Here is a 19,376-nt window from a genome sequence, read left to right as displayed (position 1 = left end):
TTTGACCATATCTTCGATTTGGAATGTGATGTTCTTGAATGCGCAACGAGAGCATTTTCGTTCCTTTGATGAGAATTTGGTTATGTCGGAAAATTTTATTTGGGATTTTTGAAAGGATTTCGATTCTTACGATAAGTAACCTTTTAATGTTTTGTTTACCGATTTCCAAAATTTCGGTTTTATTTTTTTATATTACTTTTCCTTTCTACTTTCAAGTTTCGAGGACGAAACTTTTTAAAAGTTGGGGTGATTGTAACACCCGCGAATTTTCCATTTTGGCAAATATAATTTAATTAACCGTTCTATTGTCTTATTTATATTTTAAATTATTTAATTTAATTGATTTCATTATTAAACATGATTTTTTATAAATATTATATTTTTAAAGCTTAAGTTATGTGAAATAAATATTTTGGTCGAATAATAATAATAATATTCCCCGTCTTGAGTTGTAGTGGGCTTGAGACGAAACTTCTAGTGTATACCGACTCAATTTGAGTCATTGGGCTTTTTATAACTTATGGGCTTTTCCCTTCTCTTTTCCCTTCACAAAACCCCCAACTAAACCCTCACAACTCCATCTCCCTCACTCCTAAATTCTGAAATTTCCCAACAAACACACAACTACAACACCATTGTTACACAACCTCCACCTTCTTCACTAAATTGGCCATAAAACCTTCATTTCTCATCGGTTTTCAGTGATTTTCGCGTCTATCTCTTCCTCTCATCGCCCTCCTTCTTTCTAGGTAAGAAAAGAACTATCTTTCCTCCATTAATGGGGCTGTCGAGCCAATTTCTCATGGTACCCTTTTTTCTAGTTTCGATTTTTAGTCTTATTTGGTGTTTTCTTATGTTTAGGAGAAAGTTTAGTTGACCCTAAGTGGATTCTTGCTTGTGAGACGATTACAATAGAGATTAAGAGCTAAAAGGTAACGGTGATGGGTTACTCGACTTACATGTCAAATTTGTGTGTTTTATGTGTGGTTGGATGCATACAAATGTTAAAGTTGGTAACTTTCATGTTTCATTCCATTGTTATGTTGAATGAAGTGGTTTTATGAGCATTTTCATATGTTTGGTTGACATGCTATCTTATTTTAAGGTTCATAATTGATGTCATATGTTTAAATTATCCTAACATGCTAAATTTACCGAGTATTCATCATATTAGAGAAGTATGAAATGATTGAATGAAAGATGGTTGAATTTGGAAGACTTTAGATGGATGTTTGATGAGTTTTTCGTGTTCAGTGATCCTCTGCCGGTGGGCCGGCAGCCGGCCTACCCAACCGGCAGCGTCTTTTGCATTTCTGACTCGTAAAAATAGAGAATTAAGCCTTTGTGATCCCCTAGGGTGGGCGGCAGCCGCCTACCCAACCGGCAGCAAGTACATGGAATTTTGGTGTCTTTTATAATAGGGTGTATCCCCTGCCGGCGGGCCGGCAGTCCGGGTCACCGGAGAGAATACACAATGTGAAATGTTGAACTTAATTGTTTATAGGGTGTACTCCTGCCGGTGGGCGGCGACAGGTCAACCGGCAGAGAATACATAATGTGCAAGTTGAGCTTATTTGGCTATAGGGTGTATTCCCTGCCGGTGGGCCGGCAGCCGGTCAGCCGGCAGAGAATACACATTGAGCATATGTTGACCTTGTTTAACTTGACCTGTATTCCCTGCCGGTGGGCCGGCAGCCGGTGGACCGGCAGAGAATACACTTTCAGCCTTTTTGGCTTTGTTTTACCTTGGCTTGTATCCCCTGCCGGTGGGCCGGCAACCGGTGGACCGGCAGAGAATACACCTACTTCTATTTTTGGCCTTGTTTCACCTAGCATGAATCCTCTGCCGGTGGGCCGGCAGCCGGTGCCCACGCCGGCACAGAGCACCTGGTAATCATTATACTCTTATGTTCATACATGCTTCACATGAATTGTTTACGTTATGTTTGTGCAATCATTGTTACTCGTATTTGTGACCGGAGTGTGACGGTTTACATTGTGTGACTACTCGACATTCCTTATTTATTTGCCCTCGGACATTGGGTCACGATTATGTGCCATTGTTTCCGAGTTGGGCTATCTTCCTTCCGCCTCTTCGGACCTTGGGGTACGGATAGGTACCATGGTTCCGATTTGGGGTTACTCGACCTTGGGGCACGGCTAGGTGTCATGGATCGAGTCTTGGATACGATTTGGGATTGTATGTCGAATCGGGTGTCGTCCATCCCGAGAGTCTGGCCAGATTTAGACTAGGACCGTATTATGATCGTCGTCCTACCAGGAGGTTGGAGTCTACGGGTTTGTCTTGTTTTGAGTCAATCCTTTGTAAATGTCTTGCTTGTTACGGTCATTGGTGTGTTCTTATATACGAGAGTGCACGTCTTCTATGCTTGTTTGTGAGAGTCTTGGTCCTATCGGATACTAGTGGTGAGATGCAAGCCCCTAGTTGCGATATGATCGCCGGGATTGATGTTCCCATCCGTTCTTATGGTGAGATGTAAGCCATAAGTATGAATGTGACATTAGTAGCCACGTCCCGTGCTATGGTTGTTAAGAGGTTTTCAAAGGAATGGCTATTGGTTTCCATCCATGTATTTTCTATTTAATTGATCCGTTATTTACTTTCTTCATATGATTCGATGCCTATCTCATTAAGAATGCAACATGCCTATATCGTTATGATTATCGTTATATTCCCTTGTTCATATTATTCAAGTATGATGCATGATCGATATGTTTAATTAAGTTCTTGCTTATGTGCATTTCGACATATGGTGGCTGGGAGAACCCTGAGTTACTCCCCACTGACTGTGGCGTTCATGTTTACATGAATGACAGGTTTGTGATGCAGATTATGGGGAAGACGTGTGAGCTAGCGAGAACGTTGACCCTTGGACCTTAGTTATAGGTTGCTTAGACTCACCTATCGTTAGACTTGTGTTTATTCGTGGGATATCTTTTCCCCAATGCACTTGTTTTAAATTGTAAAACTTAATTATCTTTCTTTTCATTTTTGTTCGATCACTTATGGTGGATTTCGCACTTTAAGCTTTTAAAGGTTTTAAAAATCTCGTATTTTCCGCTTTAATTTTGATGCCCTATCGAGGGGTGTCACAGCACATGTGTTACTTTTTAATTTACTATTACGCGCTTTGAGTTGTATTGATTGTGATTTTTTGAGCATTTATTTTTAATGCAGTAAATTTGCTCACCAGATGGTTCCTCGATCGAGTGCTGGCAGGCTCGATCGAGTAACCTTGCTCGAGGTTTATTTCGTAGCTGGCTTGGTTAGGAATCGCGCGGTTGATTATTTCCCCTATTTTTGCAGCTGGTTTGGGAGAATTCTTTGCTCTTACCCGGTATTCTTTTCCGTTGTACCTTATTTTATTGTATTATCTATTTCTTTTCCATTCCTTTTGTTAGTAGTGTCCTGTAGGTTGCTGGATTTGTTTGTGATTGATATGCTGTAGGCGTCACAATAAGGACACTGTGACATTTGGGTTTGGGCGAGAAGTTTAAATATTTAAAAAAAATTCAAAACACAAAAACAGGTTTTTCCTTTATTTTAGGTCGAGTCTTGGTGTATTAAATAACAATGATGTTAAATTGCATTTTTTTTTTGCATTTGAATCCCAAATAGTTATCCATGTATATTGTTTTGACCCGTTATCCATGAGAACAAAGCTCATAAATTAAAGTCTTAATCGTATTTGACATGCCTTATACTAATTAGATTTGACACAATTATGTTGGTAAACCACTTCAATTTCTGAGATCTATAGAGCTTCCTAGGCCAGGAACATCAATAAACTCGTCTCATTTGTCATTTTGGCTAAAAAGTGTGGTCTCCTTGTGGAATACATAATATCAAACTGCATATGCGTGTCATTGATTTCGTGATACTTTTATTGCTTTTATTTGACTAAGTACATGTGGATAGGCGGTTCTTACTATTCAAATAAGCCTTACATTACCTTTTGTTTAGCCCGTTTAAATTCATGTAGCCATTTCATATCCTAATATCATAGCTACAATCCAAGAATTTGCCTACCTTTTCGGGACAGTCGCAGTTACTTATTTATCATGTCTATTTTACTACTATGGTTGGGATTGGGACTATTATTGTCAATTGTGGGTGTAGTAGAATCATTTAGCAATTGTGTTGTATCCTTGTGTGATTGGAAAAAGAAAAATATGAAGCAAAAGAAAAAAGAAGAAAAAAAAAGAAAGAAAAACAAATCGAAAAAAAGAAAAAGAATTGAAAAGGAAAAGGAAAGGAAAAGAGAAATTGATTTCTTCATTTGGTTTTGTCAAGGATCAGAAGGATGGTTGTTAGAGTCTAATGCATATTTGGAGAGTACCTCCTTCACTCTCATGTGTTGTAAAGTTGAGATCATTTCTCTAAGTTGGGTTCATTTGTATCATTGATTTGGTTTTAGTTTTTATTTAGCGATGCAACAACCGTCTTAGCTCCACATATCCATAACGTGCTTTGGCACAAAACATTTCTATCCCTTTAACCCATTTGCCACCCTTACTGTCCTTGATACATGTATTTTTGTCTACATTGTGAATGCATATTAGTTGGGGAAATCTCTATCACATTAGATTGCATGCATGTTTCATAAGTCGAGTGAGTGTTTCTACTTCTTTCTATCTTCACATATAACTCACCCTTACATACTTATGAGTGCATGAGTGAATCCGCGAGAATCCAACTAATTTGTCTTGCAATATCGAAAGGTATTTGGCATTTGTATATAGTATGGTGACTTGAGACTTGAGCTACGTTTTCTATTTCCCGTACCTTTGAATTTGTTTTATTGGTACACCTTGGTCATTACTTTGTTAAAGATATGGATAGCTTGGGATTTGTATGTGCATCAACATTAGCTCTGAGTTGTTTATTCGCCATTTAGATGATTGCCTTTTGTAATTGTGTGATGCTTTGCTTGAGAACAAGAAAAGAGATGGTTTGGGGGAGTTTGATGAGTCATAATTATATACATATTTATGCCTCCCCTTAATTGCTTTTGATACGGTTTTCGTGCAAATTTATATTAAATACATGCCTTTTATGTTAGAACGATGACACTTCCGCTATTTGATGTTTAATGCGGGAATGATGTATTTGAGGAGAAAAGGAATGAAATGGGCATCGCGGAGTAGGCATGAAGGAATACACGAAGCATGGCACGGGAATCCATAATAATAAAGGAATGGAAGTTAAGAAGACAACACGAAGAAAGGAGATGAAAATGAATGGTGCCTCGATCAACTGGAGCTGGGCTCGGTCGAGGAAGCATGTACTCGATCGAGCACATTGGGGCTTGACAGGGTTGTCGTATACCTATCAAAAATAACTAACTAAACTAACTATATAGCTAGGGAAGTCAGGTCGATCTCCTGAGGGAGGCAAGATATCTGTAAGAGTCCGTCTATTTGGTCACAAATGGGGGGTGTTTATAATTGATTTTCTAAACTAATTAAGGCTTTAAAAGAAAGAGAAGCAAGGAAAGAGCAGTAAAGGCAGAAAAAGGGTAATAAACTATCAATAAAGAAGGGACATGTCAGGATTTCGGTTCACTACGGTAGTCCAGTGACTCAACTGTAAACAACTTAGATAAATTACTGCGGGACGGATATGGAAAGGTCCTTCCGGTCCACTTTCTATCCTAAACTTCCACTAACTTAACTTCCGTCCTCGTCAGGGTAGTCTACTGTTCATAGCAGGTCTATTTAGTCCAATCTTCCGATCCAGGATTAAATTTAACCAGATTAAAAGGGTGACTCAGAAGCGTGCACTCAACTAAGTCGGTAAATACAGTTATATTGCTATGGGGACATAATCTCACGAATAATTCATCTAACCTATTCACTACATCGTCACATTTCTACCGTAGATTCCCTAATCCTAACATGAAACAGATTAGCTACTCATGCTATTAATACTGTCAATACTAATAACAAATAAATAACTAATATTAAACATGATGAGATAATAATAAAATTGCAGAAAAGGTAATTAAGGCAGAAAATTAAATGAAGTAAAACAAACAATTAAGATGAATAAAAGAGAGATTAATATTAAAAGGGAGAAAGAGATTACAATCGCAAGAATCCGGCGTAAAGAACAAACAAATCCGAGCTAAATAACCCCGAAAGTAGAAGTTACAGTGAAAGGAAAAACAACGCAGTCTTTTACTGTGAAGATGAATGATAAGATAAAAACTTCGATGTTGATAACCTAGTTAACGTGCATTTAAATAAAAAAACTACTAAGTCCATTAACTAAAACAAGTTCGCAGGCTAATTAAAGCCCACGACAGCCAAAACCACTCGATCGAGTAGTCTGAAACCACTCGATCGAGCATTTCTCCAAATAATCTACTCGATCGAGTAGAATTGTTACTCGATCGAGTAACTCCCAATTCCAGCTCATCTTGATCGAGTAAAATATTACTCGATCGACCAACCAATGCCATAGACACCACTCGATCGAGTGATAAAACAGCTCGATCGACTATTCTTCTTCCAAAACAGCTCAAACTCGTGACCGACTGCCTCGTAGACCGTTCCTTCACGCATCCCAATGCAAGATTTCACTCTGGAAAATCTCGTCTCCTCAAAATGCATGCAAAAAGGATGAAAATGGTACGATTCCACTACTTTCGCGTTCATTTCTACAAAACGGACAAAGCGAACCAAAGTAGCCAATTCGGGGGCAAAATGCAATATAAAGAGTACGAAAGTACATAGAAATACGTGCTAAAATAGGCTAAAAAGACTATACAAAATGCACGTATCAGGGCTCGATCCAGGAACTCCCTATTTCCATCTTTTCCGCAATTTTCCTTAAGTCGGCTATGTTTTATTATAAAAACCTAATATCTTACCCTAGTTTAGGTACGCTTTTATTTTACTTCGAAAACCCTAAAAACTCCTAGTTTAATTTAGTTATTTTATTGTTCTTACTTCTGGATCTAGCATTCCTTTATTACGGTATCAATCCTTCTTTAATATTTATTCAATCATTATTGTTCATCTTATTATGTTCTTAATCATCCTTTCTTATATCGTTATTGTTGTTGTTGTTATTAATATGAGTAGCTAAACCTTTAATCTAAGGTGAAAGGGGATCTAGGTTGTTAGAAAAGGGGTTACTTATGAATTGATTTTTAAATTGCTTTTAATTGTTGTTTAATTATTGTCTTAAATCTAGTTGATTAATTACTGATCAGAATTGATTAATTAGTCTTGCATAAACTAGGATTATCACCGACAGGGTTAAGACTAGTATAGGCCACGATAATTGAATTAGACCGAGTTAATAATAGCGATTGCATGTTAAGTTAGATCTAAAAAGACATATTAGAAGCGACCGATCATATGACTTTCAATAATATAAATTGCTCAATCAATGAATTAAATCTTACCCTCTGATGACTACCTAGTGAACCCGATCCCTAGACTTTTTAATATTATTGTTATTCATCCTTTATTTACTTGGAACTAGCTGTTAGAAATCAAATCAAACAAACCCCCAAAATTGGTTACTTAAAAGACAGACTTAAATATTAACAAATTAGAATAATTACCTCGCCTCCCTGTGGATACGATACCCTACTTACCGCTAGCTATTTGTTAGTAGTATTATATGATTTATTTTGATTAAGGCCAAACGACTGAAAATAACCTTATCATTTTGTTGGTGACCTCAGTTTGGCCAACTGTTTGTGGGTGGTGGGAGGTAATGAACAAGAAATTTGTCTTCAGGAGCTTCCATAGGGTTTTCTAGAAGTAACTCATGAACTTGGTATCCCTATCAAAGACAATTGTTTTAGGAACCCCATGGAGTATCACAACTTCCCTGAGATATAACTCAGCAACACTGGCAGCATCCTCAGTTTTCTTGCAGGCTATAAAGTGAGCCATTTTACTGAACCTATCCACAACTACTGAAGTAAAATAAAGAGGTGATTCATAATCAGCCCAAAACAGTTTCAAAAACGCAGCAAGAACAACAACAATTGCAACATAATTTAAGACCGTCACAAATGACCCAAAAACAAGAATAAAAGAGACCTAAAATCGGGCTAAGGATAAGACGGTCCCGGACACCGCTTGGCTTTACCTCACCCTCGCATTACCATGAGTAAATGAGAAAGAGAGGAGCAGCCAGGACCAAGAACAAACCCATCTAAACAAACGGCACAAAAGAGGACCAAAATAACAAAACGAACAGTCAGGCGGGCTGTTTAATCACCATTGAAACAGGCTGTTTTCATGTGTTTTCATTGTTTCGGTTTGGGGGGCTGTTTTGGAGGTTTTATTTGTGTGAAAGATAGAAAGATATGACTTAAACAAGATCACAAAGCATGTTTAAGCCTAGGATAATACTCTTCCAAAGCACTAAGAAAATGGATAGAGTTCATCTCCAAACACTAAGTAATGGAGGTTGTTTAAGAACAAAGCAAAGAACTAAAGAAAGGGTTTTTAAAAACCTCTTAAATTCATTTCTCATAATTTTCCAATCTGGTTTTTAAAATTTGATAGGAGCTCTTTAAATAGAGGCTCAAGTTACATCTTGGCCATACATCTAACATTAAATCCTAGGGCCATAATCAAAAGAGAAACAGCTAAATCCTAGCCATCCAGCTAAAAGCTAATATAAAGGCTACAAATTAAAGAGGAACAAAACAAAATACAAGGTTGAAATAATGCAAAAATAAGACAAAATGGATAGCTTTGGACTATTTTAGGCGTGTCATTTGGCTGCCACTTTGTTGTTCAATGTTCCTTCCTTGCTTGGCATTTTGCTTGTACAAAAAGGGGACCATTTGTTGTCACTTTCTCTTCCAATTTTTGCAATTTGTGCTCATCTTTAACCTTTGCAAACCGGCTGTTTTAGCTCCAAAATATCGGCCTACCATATTTGCTTCAACTACCATGATTGAATCCTTGCCTCTCTGTATCCTAGGCAGACCTCAATGAAATCAAGGCTCACATCTTCCTAAGGTCTTTCAAGGACAGGCAATGGAGTGTGTGGTCCTGCTTGGAAGGAGCTCTTGGCTTTCTGGCAAGTTGAGCACCTTCTAAGGACTGCTTGGACATCACCTATCATTCTTCTAGGGTCTTCTGGACCCTAAAATGTCCACCTAATCCTTCTGAATTGACTTCTCTGATCAGTAAATCCATGTAGGACCCTCTTGGCACACACAGCTTGTTGCTATGAAACTGAAATCCCTCTTGTAGCAGATATTTCCTTCCCTGAACTGGTCCTTCTTCTGTGTGAGTGATCTACTCCTCAAAGAAATCAGGATCCTCCATATACATCTCCTTCATGAACTCAAACCCAAGGACCTTGTTGCTCATGAAAGTTAACAGGGAGTGCCTCCTAGATAGGGCATCGGCTACCACATTATGTTTTCCTTCCTTGTATTTGCTTGAAAAGGTGAATGTCTGCAGGAACTCCACCCATTTAGCATGCCTACGGCTTAATTTGTGTTGCCATTGATATATTTCAGGGCCTCATGATTTGAATGCAACACAAATGGTTTAGGTTTTAGGTAGTGACTCTAGTGTGTAAGGGCTCTAATGATTGCATAGAACTCCTTGTCATAAGTTGAATACTTCAACTTCGCTCCATTCAACTTCTCACTGAAGTATGTCACAGGTCTCTGGCTTTGGATCATGACTGTTGGAGTATGTGTCCTCAACAATAGTGCGATCACATGTTTAAATCTCAAGGTGAGAATACGTAAGGGATGATTCATTTATATAGTCAACTGATCAACATTAATCAGTAATGATTGGCTAACTAGAGTTTGACATTACTGTCGTTTGACGGGTGATCAGTTGATCCCTTAAGGTCACACCTAAAAGAGAGATTAATATTAAAAGGGAGAAAGAGATTACAATCGCAAGAATCCGGCGTAAAGAACAAACAAATCCGAGCTAAATAACCCCGAAAGTAGAAGTTACGGTGAAAGGAAAAACAATGCAGTCTTTTACTGTGAAGATGAATGATAAGATAAAAACTTCGATGCTGATAACCTAGTTAACGTGCATTTAAATAGAAAAACTACTAAGTCCATTAACTAAAACAAGTTCATGGGATAATTAAAGCCCACGACAGCCAAAACCACTCGATCAAGTAGTTTGAAACCACTCGATCGAGCATTTCTCCAAATAATCTACTCGATCCAGTAGAATTGTTACTCGATCGAGTAACTCCCAATTCCAGCTCTTCTTGATCGAGTAAAATATTACTCAATCGACCAACCAATGCCATAGAAACCACTCGATCGAGTGATAAAACAGCTCGATCGAGTATTCTTCTTCCAAAACAGCTCAAACTCGTGACCGACTGCCTCGTAGACCGTTCCATCACGCATCCCAATGCAAGATTTCACTCTGGAAAATCCCGTCTCCTCAAAATGCCTGCAAAAAGGACGAAAATGGTACGATTCCACTACTTTCGCGTTCATTTCTACAAAACGGATAAAGCGAACCAAAGTAGCCAATTCGGGGGCAAAATGCAATATAAATAGTACGAAAGTACATAGAATACGTGCTAAAATAGGCTAAAAAGACTATACAAAATGCACGTATCAAATCTCCCCAAACCGAACCTTTACTCATCCTCGAGTAAAGTAAAATGCAACTAATGGAACGGAAATGAAAACTCAGAGCCAACTTAACTTGTCTACTTGAACCAATTTAATGCAACAAAATTTAACAGTCATAGCTAAGCAGTCAATACGCAAACGAGTTATAAGCTGTTCAGAAATATAGCCAACCTATCGACCTTGCAAGACCAACAAAATCGGACTCTCACGTGGTCACTCTTCTCTCATGAAGCAAAGGGTGAATAATATATGTGAAAGAGAGAAAGAGGAACAGTCACTCACCTAACTGCGACCTACTTAGCATGCTTGCAACAAAAATGAAAGACGATTCAAGTACTAATGCACACAATCCAACCATTAATGTCCGTCACAGCCGAGGGCTTACAAATGATATGGGAATAGTGAGGTTCAGGTGAGAAAAGGCAAAACAAGTTATGTTAAAGTGGAGGAAAAGCGTCAAGCTAGTTCCTAAACAAGACCATATAAGACCATCCGAATCTCAACTGACTGAAAAATAATGTACAAGTGCCTTTCATTCGGCACATAGCTCACTAATCACATACACAATCTCCTCAAAAATATGGAATAAGAACGGAGGAATTAGACGGTCACAAACTTCCCTTTTTTAATACCGTCTAAATGAATCAACTGAAACAAATCAAATATTTTTTTCAACTCTTTTTTTTTTCTTTTCTCTTTCTATTTCACGTGAATCACACACTTTTTCCATTTTTTTTCTTTTCTTTTTTTCTTCTTTTCACGTTTTTCTCTTCTTTTTTTTCAATTCTTTTTTTTTTCTTTTCTTTTTCTATTTCACTTGAATCACACACTTTTTCCATTTTTTTTCTTTTTCTTTTTCTCCTTCCTCTATTTTCCACCAACTCCAATCATATACACACGGGCCAAACTGCAGACGAAAAAATATACCACAAAAGACATGCTAAACTAGCTTGACTAGGCAGACTCAATTTGGGATGTAGCTAGTGGGTCAAAAAGGCAGGTTTTGGCTTAAGTGGAGCTAAATGGGTGAAAAATATAAGAAAAAGGGAAAATTTGCAAGCACCTCCATGCATGTGACACCGACCACAGACCCGAATGTGTGCATTTGACAAGAAATCGAATGTCATAAAAGTGCAAAAATGATGAACATGCTATGCAAGGAGTACTACTCTCAAATCCTAATGAACTGGTCATGAAAGTCACCAGTTATGGGCTCTAAATCTCAGAAATTGTAAAGTAGGTTGCCAATTTATCAGGTCAAGTCTAAACAGTCAGCTATATTTGAACAAAAACTCGTAGAGTATGCGTATGATAAAGCTAATAACCATCAACAGAAGTGCAAGGCTCAAGTAAAATGACAAGTTATAGTGCAGTTTCATCACGGAAATCAACCGTTCCGACTCAACCTATATGCAAAAATAATCGTGAATATTTTGAATTTTCGAAATTTTCTAATTTTTTTGTTTTTTTGAATTTTTTGATTTTTGATGAAATAAATAAACAATGCAAGCTGAAATAAATAAACGTGAATGCAAAACAAATGCAAATGCAGACTCAAAAGGATGCAATACCCTCCCCAAACCAAAACGGAGAACGCCCACGTTGTCCTCCAGCATACATCAGCAGATATATACAGGGGAACGGGAATATACAACCAAAAAAGAATGAAAAACAATAAAATAAAAAGGAGACAAAATAAATAAAAGAGCGAGAATACATACAAAACACGAACTTCCCCAAACCAGCCAGAAAACTGAGGAAGTGAGTAGACCAGCAGCTACTCGTCAGCTTCCTCATCACTGTCACGCATGTCCTCCACCATCACCGTGAAGTCCGGATCTACCTCCTGCTCTCTCCTCCTCCTCTTCTCAGCTCGAGCTCTCTCCGTCGCCGCCGCCGCCGGGTCCTCGTCCTCCTCCTCCTCCTCACTAGCAGGCTCCGGGTACCCGTCAGCTGGGTACCGGTAAAAGGAAGAGTGTGGCCAACCCTCTGGGATCGGACGGTGTCACCTCATGTGATACTCGTATAGAGGGAACAAAGTCAAAGCTATGTCCCGCTCCATACGAGCCTGTCTCTCTGCAATCTCAACTAACAAACTGTCACGGCGCCCTTGGTCCATGACCGAGGACGCCTCAAAGGGTGGTGGAGGTACAAAATTAGCCGGTAAGACCGGCTGTGTCTGTGTCTGGTCGGCGGGTGTGGGAGTAGGAGTAGGAGTAGGGGTCGAGATGGGAGTAGCTGTGGAAGGCTAGACACTTTCAGAAGGTGTGGACCCCTCTCCGGTGTCAAGTCTACGCCGCTTCTTAGCAGCGGGTAAAGTAGTAGGTGGGCGGACCTGGAGGTGTTACTGAGGTAGAGGTGGTGGTCGGGCGCCCTGTGCAACAGTGGGCAAAGGGGCTAGACTAGGCAGGGTGTCACAAGGAAGGTCCACGGACAAGGAACCATCTATCTTCCATGTCCGGTAGTCTGTGGTCAGCCAAGTTTTAGAGTGCATGGCAGCTAGGCTCAGATACCTATCACCGTCTATGTAAGGTAAGTCACAAGGTAAGACGGTGAGGAGAGAACGGGTAAGAAAGGTGGCTATGCCACCGCAGACAATAGTGCCCATGAGCTTCTCTCCCTGATCCTGGAAGTACCTGGCGGTCAAATAAGTGATGTTGAGGGTAAAGGGACTCTCGTCGTCGTTGTTCAGGTAACCACCTAAGATGGAGAGCTCATTGTTGTTGATGTAGTTTGGCTCCTTTCGGCCAAAAATAGTGCTCCCCATCAGTCTAAGAAAGTAACGGGGGGGGGGGGGGTAGGTGGACCTGAGCGAGCTTTTGCTCGTGAAAAGGGGTATGTGCCAAAGCCTGCCAAAGAAGACTAATGACCTTCCTAGGGGCAACAGTGGTGCCCGTAAAGGAAAGGCCGAGTCGGGTACCAAACTCCTCAAGTGTCATAGAAAAGGTCCGGTTATACGACCGGAAGGACACAGAAAGACTAGTAGGGACATCGTCGTGTGCCCCTGAGGAGAAGGTAAAGGAGCTGAAGAACTCAAGGCTCAGCTCCCTAAAAGTGTGGCCACTCATAGTGATGAGTCCGGCCATCCCCGTGCCCCGTAGAAGCTCACAGACTGGCTTGTAGAAGACGAGCCTCTCTAGTGACGTACGGCAAAGAAAGCGCGTAGGGAGAAAGTCACAGTCAACTAAGTTTTAAAACCTCTCCCGATGAATACCATTGACGAAAGATACCTGGGGGAACTCAGGGTGTGAGTCGAGAGTGTCGTCCACTCGAATCGTGACCGCACCAGCAGACACGCTAGGAGAAGGTGTAGCACGACCATGACCGCGACCTCGGCCCCGGCATCTAGAACCTGAGGTAGAAGACCGTCCAGTGACGGTACGAGGAACTAGGGCCGCCCTAAAAGCAGCTGCGGCTGCAGGTGAGTCTGTCGTGGCTAAAGTAGAGGCTGTGGCTGCAGCTGTGACCGCCACTGAGGAACAAAGGCTAGCAGCAGTGCTAGCAGTAGTAGTGGCTGTGAATGAGGTGGTTGCTGAAACGGGGCTAGCAGCAGTGCTAGCAGGCCTAAAAACAGTACCAGCAGCAGAGACTAAGAACACAAGGGTGTTGGTAAGTGCGGAGACGGTAGTAGCAGCAGGGACTACCATCTCAGACAGAGACAAGGGCGGACTGGCAGCATAGCTCGAAGAAGGCATCGAGCTAAAATTCATCCTATACAAATTGGGCAGGGGAATTTGATAAGAAAACAGCATGAAAACAGCGTGAAAATTCCCAAAGACAGTCGAAAACTCGACTACAGCCCAAAAATTCCCAAATGTTCCTCAAAAATTTCAAATGATAACATGTAAACAGCGATAAGGGAAGGGTAGCAGATGACAAAAGCAACAATTTAAGCAACAATGGAGACAAATTGAGCTACTGGCAGCAGCAAAAGCTAGTTAACAGTCGAGAATTTTGACTGAATTTAACCCTAATCGCGAATTTCTCGCAAAAATTCGAATTAAACAAGTAAAAATCAACGAGGCATGGGAATTAAGCATCAAGTAAGACAAATTAGCCATTGAATCAAAATTATAGTCGAAAAATTCGACCTAAAATGAACATCGAAACCCTAATTCCTAATTCACTTCATAAAAAGCAAAATTAACGAAATTAAAATGCAAAGAAGTGTAGAAATTACTTACTTGATGATTAGGAACCTACAAATTGAGCAATTAATCGACTAACAAGCAAATTGGGCGATTTTTTTGACCGAAAAATCGCAAACCCTAATTCCTCTAATAGACCGAGTAAAACAGCACGAATCAAGGGGAAAATAAAGGGCTATGGACGATTAATTAACAATAAACAAAATGTAGGTGGCGGATTTGGTAAATGGGCAAGAAAATGGAGGATTTTGGGGGTAATTTTGATCGCAAATAAGGAAGGGGTCGAAAAATTGGGATAAAATGAATTGGAAGTGAAAAAGAGGGAAGTTAAGGAGACTCCCTGCGTGGTCTTTGCAATTTTACTCGATCGAGTGGTTTAGAACTGATCGATCGAAAACTTCTTGTATTCATCTACTCGATCGAGTAATAAGTTACTCGATCGAGAACTCCCCTTTTCAGCTTTAGTCGATCGAGTAACTGGAAACCATTCGATCGAACGAATTCCACTCGATCGAGTACAAAAAGTACTCGATCGAGCTCTTTTCCTCGTGTAAGCTCTTGAATTTGCTAATATTTCTTTGAGTTTGCGTGAAATTCCCCAAACCTGCATAAAAACACTCGCAAAAATATCCCAAAATACCAAATACGAAAAGTAACAGTCTATAGTCTTCTAATCTATAATAAAAATGTCTAAATTCTAATTGTCCTAATTAAAAGCAATAAACAAGTCTGACATAAATTAAAAATTGTTTATACAAATTGGTACACAGGGTATTTCCCCGCTCATTTCTCAAAGCAATTCAGTAGCCCCTTGGAGGGCTCCTGACTGGAGGACATAATCTCAGCAACATTAATCGTCCTCTTCAATTTCCACGAGCTTGAACTTGAATCGTTAGGAGGAGAATAGTTGACGTCCACATACGCGCGAACTTTTCTCGTCCTTACTCCTTTCTCACCAGCTTTAACGTCATCGCTCCCACTTTGACTGACATTAATTGCACAATACCCATTGACGGCTCCTTCATTATTTTCATCTGTACCTGCAGCAAGGAAAACAGACGAACTTTCCTCCTTTTTGCTCTCAACCTGAGGCGGAGGGGTCACGATAGCAGCACAATGTTCCAAATCTTCATTTGGAGTTTCAATAATAGGGTCAGTAGAAGAGAGGGCATTGCAAGGCTGAGCTTCCATAGGAGCCCTCCGGAACTTAGACTGATGGAATATAAATTCCTCGTCCCCAACCTGAAAAGTCAATGTCTTGCCCCCGACGTCTATTACTGCACGGGCAGTATGTTGGGGTTGGTGTCCTTAACAGTTAGTGCAAGGACTTATAAATCTCTAAAAGGATCAAAGGGCATACTTTTGGTATTATTATCAGTTGATCCACGTTTATCAATAACGGTTGGCTTGCTAGATAAGTTTGATGTTATTGTCATACAGATGGCGGTGATCAACTGGTCCCTAAAAGTCACACCTATAGGATACGTTTGAGAGATGTGACGGTATGAAAATACTGTCATGTAGATGCCAATTTTGACTAACCAGTTAGTCCGAGTTATTTGACTAGTAATTAGTCAAAATGTGATGTTGAGATATTATATTTAATACGGATTAAATATTATGGGCTAAGGCGAATTAAACAGTTAATTCGTAAATTAAATATAAACGATTATATTTAATTAATGTATATTGAATAAATTATACAATATCGTCTTTGTCGGACATGTATTAATAATTCAACTAACCCGTATTATTAGTTGATGTTTTAATAGCCGATAACCGATGACGATTTATAATAAACCGCGTCATATACATTTAGCATTTTTCGAGCCGGTCCACGAGGTAAAATTAAGAGGAAGTGGAAGCCCACTTCCCCATGCAAACCCACGGCTGGCCGAACCAAACAAAAGGAGAGACTCCCTCTCCTTTTGACCTACACAATTTCATTTGACAGAAAACTAGGGTTTTGGAGATAATTTCTCTCTGAAACCTAGATCTCACATCGGTAAAACCTCACAATAGCTCTCTCGATATTGCAAGTCAATTAGAGAGCAATTCTAGCACAAGGGCATAGTCTCAGACGGTCTTGGGTACAACAATTAGGAGGAAATCTCTGTTGATTTCTGTTCTTTACGCCGTGCATCAAAGGACCCGAGGTTGATTCTTTATCTTTGTCGTTTTTCATTGTTTTTCGTTTATGACAATATTTCACATGCTAAATTTACGTTATAGTCCTATGTTTAGCGGGTCTTATACGGATATTACCTCACAAGTGGTATCAGAGCGAGGCCACGTAAATTTTCATTGTGATTTTTCATAAAACGATTTTGAAACGGTTGTTTTTGTCTCGAAAACCGTGCCATGTATACACAGCTGAAATTTTTTTTTGAAACCGTGACATGTTTTACACGGTTGTATCATCTTACTTTCGATTTGTTTTTGTGCATATTGTTGTTTTATACGGAGATTATAACAATATGTCAAGTTTTGTCAAATTCTGAAATTGTTTTGATGCGGTTTTGATCAAAATTGCGTTTGTTTTGTTTCGTCAAAACTGTTTTCACGAGGGTTTTTGGTTTTCCAGAAATTTTATTCTCGATCGAGCATGTTTTAATCGATCGAGAGGTTTTTCTGTCTTGTTTTTTACTCGATCGAGTTCTTGTTGTACTCGATCAACCCTTTTTTAAAACCCTACTGCTCGATCGAGAAGTCCTCGTACTCGATCGAGCAGATTTGCTGATAAAAGTACTCGATCGACCACCAGTTTAGTCGATCGAGCACTTTCTGTTTGGCCATCCTCTCGATCGACTTGCAGTTCAGTCGATCGAGCCCTTTTGTTCCTCGATCGAGCACTAATGTCCCTGGATCGAGGGATTTGGTTTTGGCAGCTTTGAAAATTTTTCCTTTTTGTTTTAAATTTTCTTTTGGCCTTAATATGTACTTTATACGGATATTGTACACTCGCTATGATTGTGAAACGGTTCACACACGTACCATTAAGTTATTTTAAAGCGTATTTAAAGTAACGGACTGTATTAGATTAAAATTAAATTGATAGAAGCGGTTTTATCACATGAATTTTAATCATTAAAAGGTGGTTTGGATAAATTTAACATAATTACGGAATTATGTCACGAATGAATTTGTTTTTAGTTGATGCTTTCTTTTATCGTAAATTTTGAATGCTGTGAATGCTTTATATTACGTATTTATTTATTTTACAATCAGTTGTAACTTAGTGTGGCCTTAGTAGAACGTGTTACCGTAATGATGGAACACGGTCTTGGTTGTATTTTGAGATCTCGTATCTCTGTTTTGGATTTTTCACTTGTAATTACAGTTTTTAATTAGAATGTAAATAGGTTTATATTTGTAATTTTAAATTGTAATTTTTGAGAAGACCAAAGATGGAGACTGGATGCTCACTCCCGCTACATGGATCAAGATGGAACATCAAGACAAGCTTCTCGGGTCCAACGGTGGATTCCAAAGTTGTTTTATGTTTTTTTTATTAGGATAGGCCACACTAGGAATTTTATTTACGTATTGCATTCTTTTATTTATTTTTGTAACGATAATATGCATCATATTCCGCCTAAAAACCAAACCACCTAATTATTGCATGAAAACTGACACATTTAGAGGTCACGAGTTAGTTTTCTTTGACATTCTCATGTCACACGATCTATGCTAAGCCATCACCTAAATTAATTCATTCACGCAAACGCTAGTTATTCGTTCACTTAAAATGAATTATAATTAAGTTGATGGGATCTTCCTCGTATAAACCAAAATTGAGAACGGTCTTTATAGGTCAAACTCCAATGAGTCCCTTCTTCGTCGGTAGGCATAATATGACCCCTTCTACGTCGGGTAAGTTGGAACCGATTGACCTATTTTATCTCAACACTATGGTCACTCGTACGATCCTGTGACTATGGTGGACTATAGATAGGATTTACGGAAATCTATCGACCAAGAGTTCTTCCGGAAGAATTAGCTAAACAGTTGGCTTATCAATTTACAGAAATTGAGTCTTGGGATCACTTGTATCATTCTTGAGGGAGATCAATTATGCAAGTGCGAGAGTCTACATGTTAAAATGAATTTTAAAATAGACTTAAATCACCTCGATGAGTTGCTTATTTCGTTTTTGTTTTTCTTTCTTTTTCAAAGTAGATCACGAACTTTTAAACTCGCTAATAACAAATGGTCGGTTCTACCGATAACCCAATGCCAAGTGCCACATTGGACCGTGAGTCCTGGCTTCGGATCTTCATGAATCGGATGAATCGAGTCTACTAGATCAAGAATGATGGATCAAACTTCGCGGACGGGAGGCGGCATTACGGAATGCTGCCGCCGCCGACGGAAGCTCAAATATCTAATAGAGCCCATCCCGCAAAACCCAGGTCCCACGGCTAGAGTTCTTTGAAATCACCAAGTTTAATGATTTATGTATGGAAGCGGGTGCGATTAAAAACGTACTCATTTTTGCAATGGAACCCAATTTGCAGAAACGCTTCATAGCCCATGGTGCGAACAAGATTTTCACCACGCTCACCAAGGAATTCTCGAAAGCACCGAGAATCGTGAC

At 39.4% G+C, this 19,376-nt stretch overlaps 1 protein-coding gene across 1 annotated transcript in view; it reads right to left on the bottom strand.

Moving 5' to 3' along the window:
- Positions 1 to 9,300: 9,300 nt before the first annotated feature.
- The window catches only part of LOC141613899 (uncharacterized), a 35,786-nt gene continuing 25,710 nt past the window's right edge, over positions 9,301 to 19,376 (bottom strand). Inside the window, exons 3-4 of the mRNA XM_074432641.1 lie at positions 13,862 to 14,342; positions 9,301 to 9,462 (exon numbers count right to left, since the gene is read on the bottom strand). Of these exons, the coding sequence (XP_074288742.1) occupies positions 9,301 to 9,462; positions 13,862 to 14,342 (643 nt within the window). The remainder of the gene's footprint in view (positions 9,463 to 13,861; positions 14,343 to 19,376) is intronic.

Source organism: Silene latifolia, chromosome 11, assembly GCF_048544455.1.
Source record: "Silene latifolia isolate original U9 population chromosome 11, ASM4854445v1, whole genome shotgun sequence".
NCBI lineage: Eukaryota > Viridiplantae > Streptophyta > Magnoliopsida > Caryophyllales > Caryophyllaceae > Silene > Silene latifolia.
Note: the sequence above shows the minus strand (reverse complement) of the source record. Positions and strands in the feature narration are given on the sequence as shown.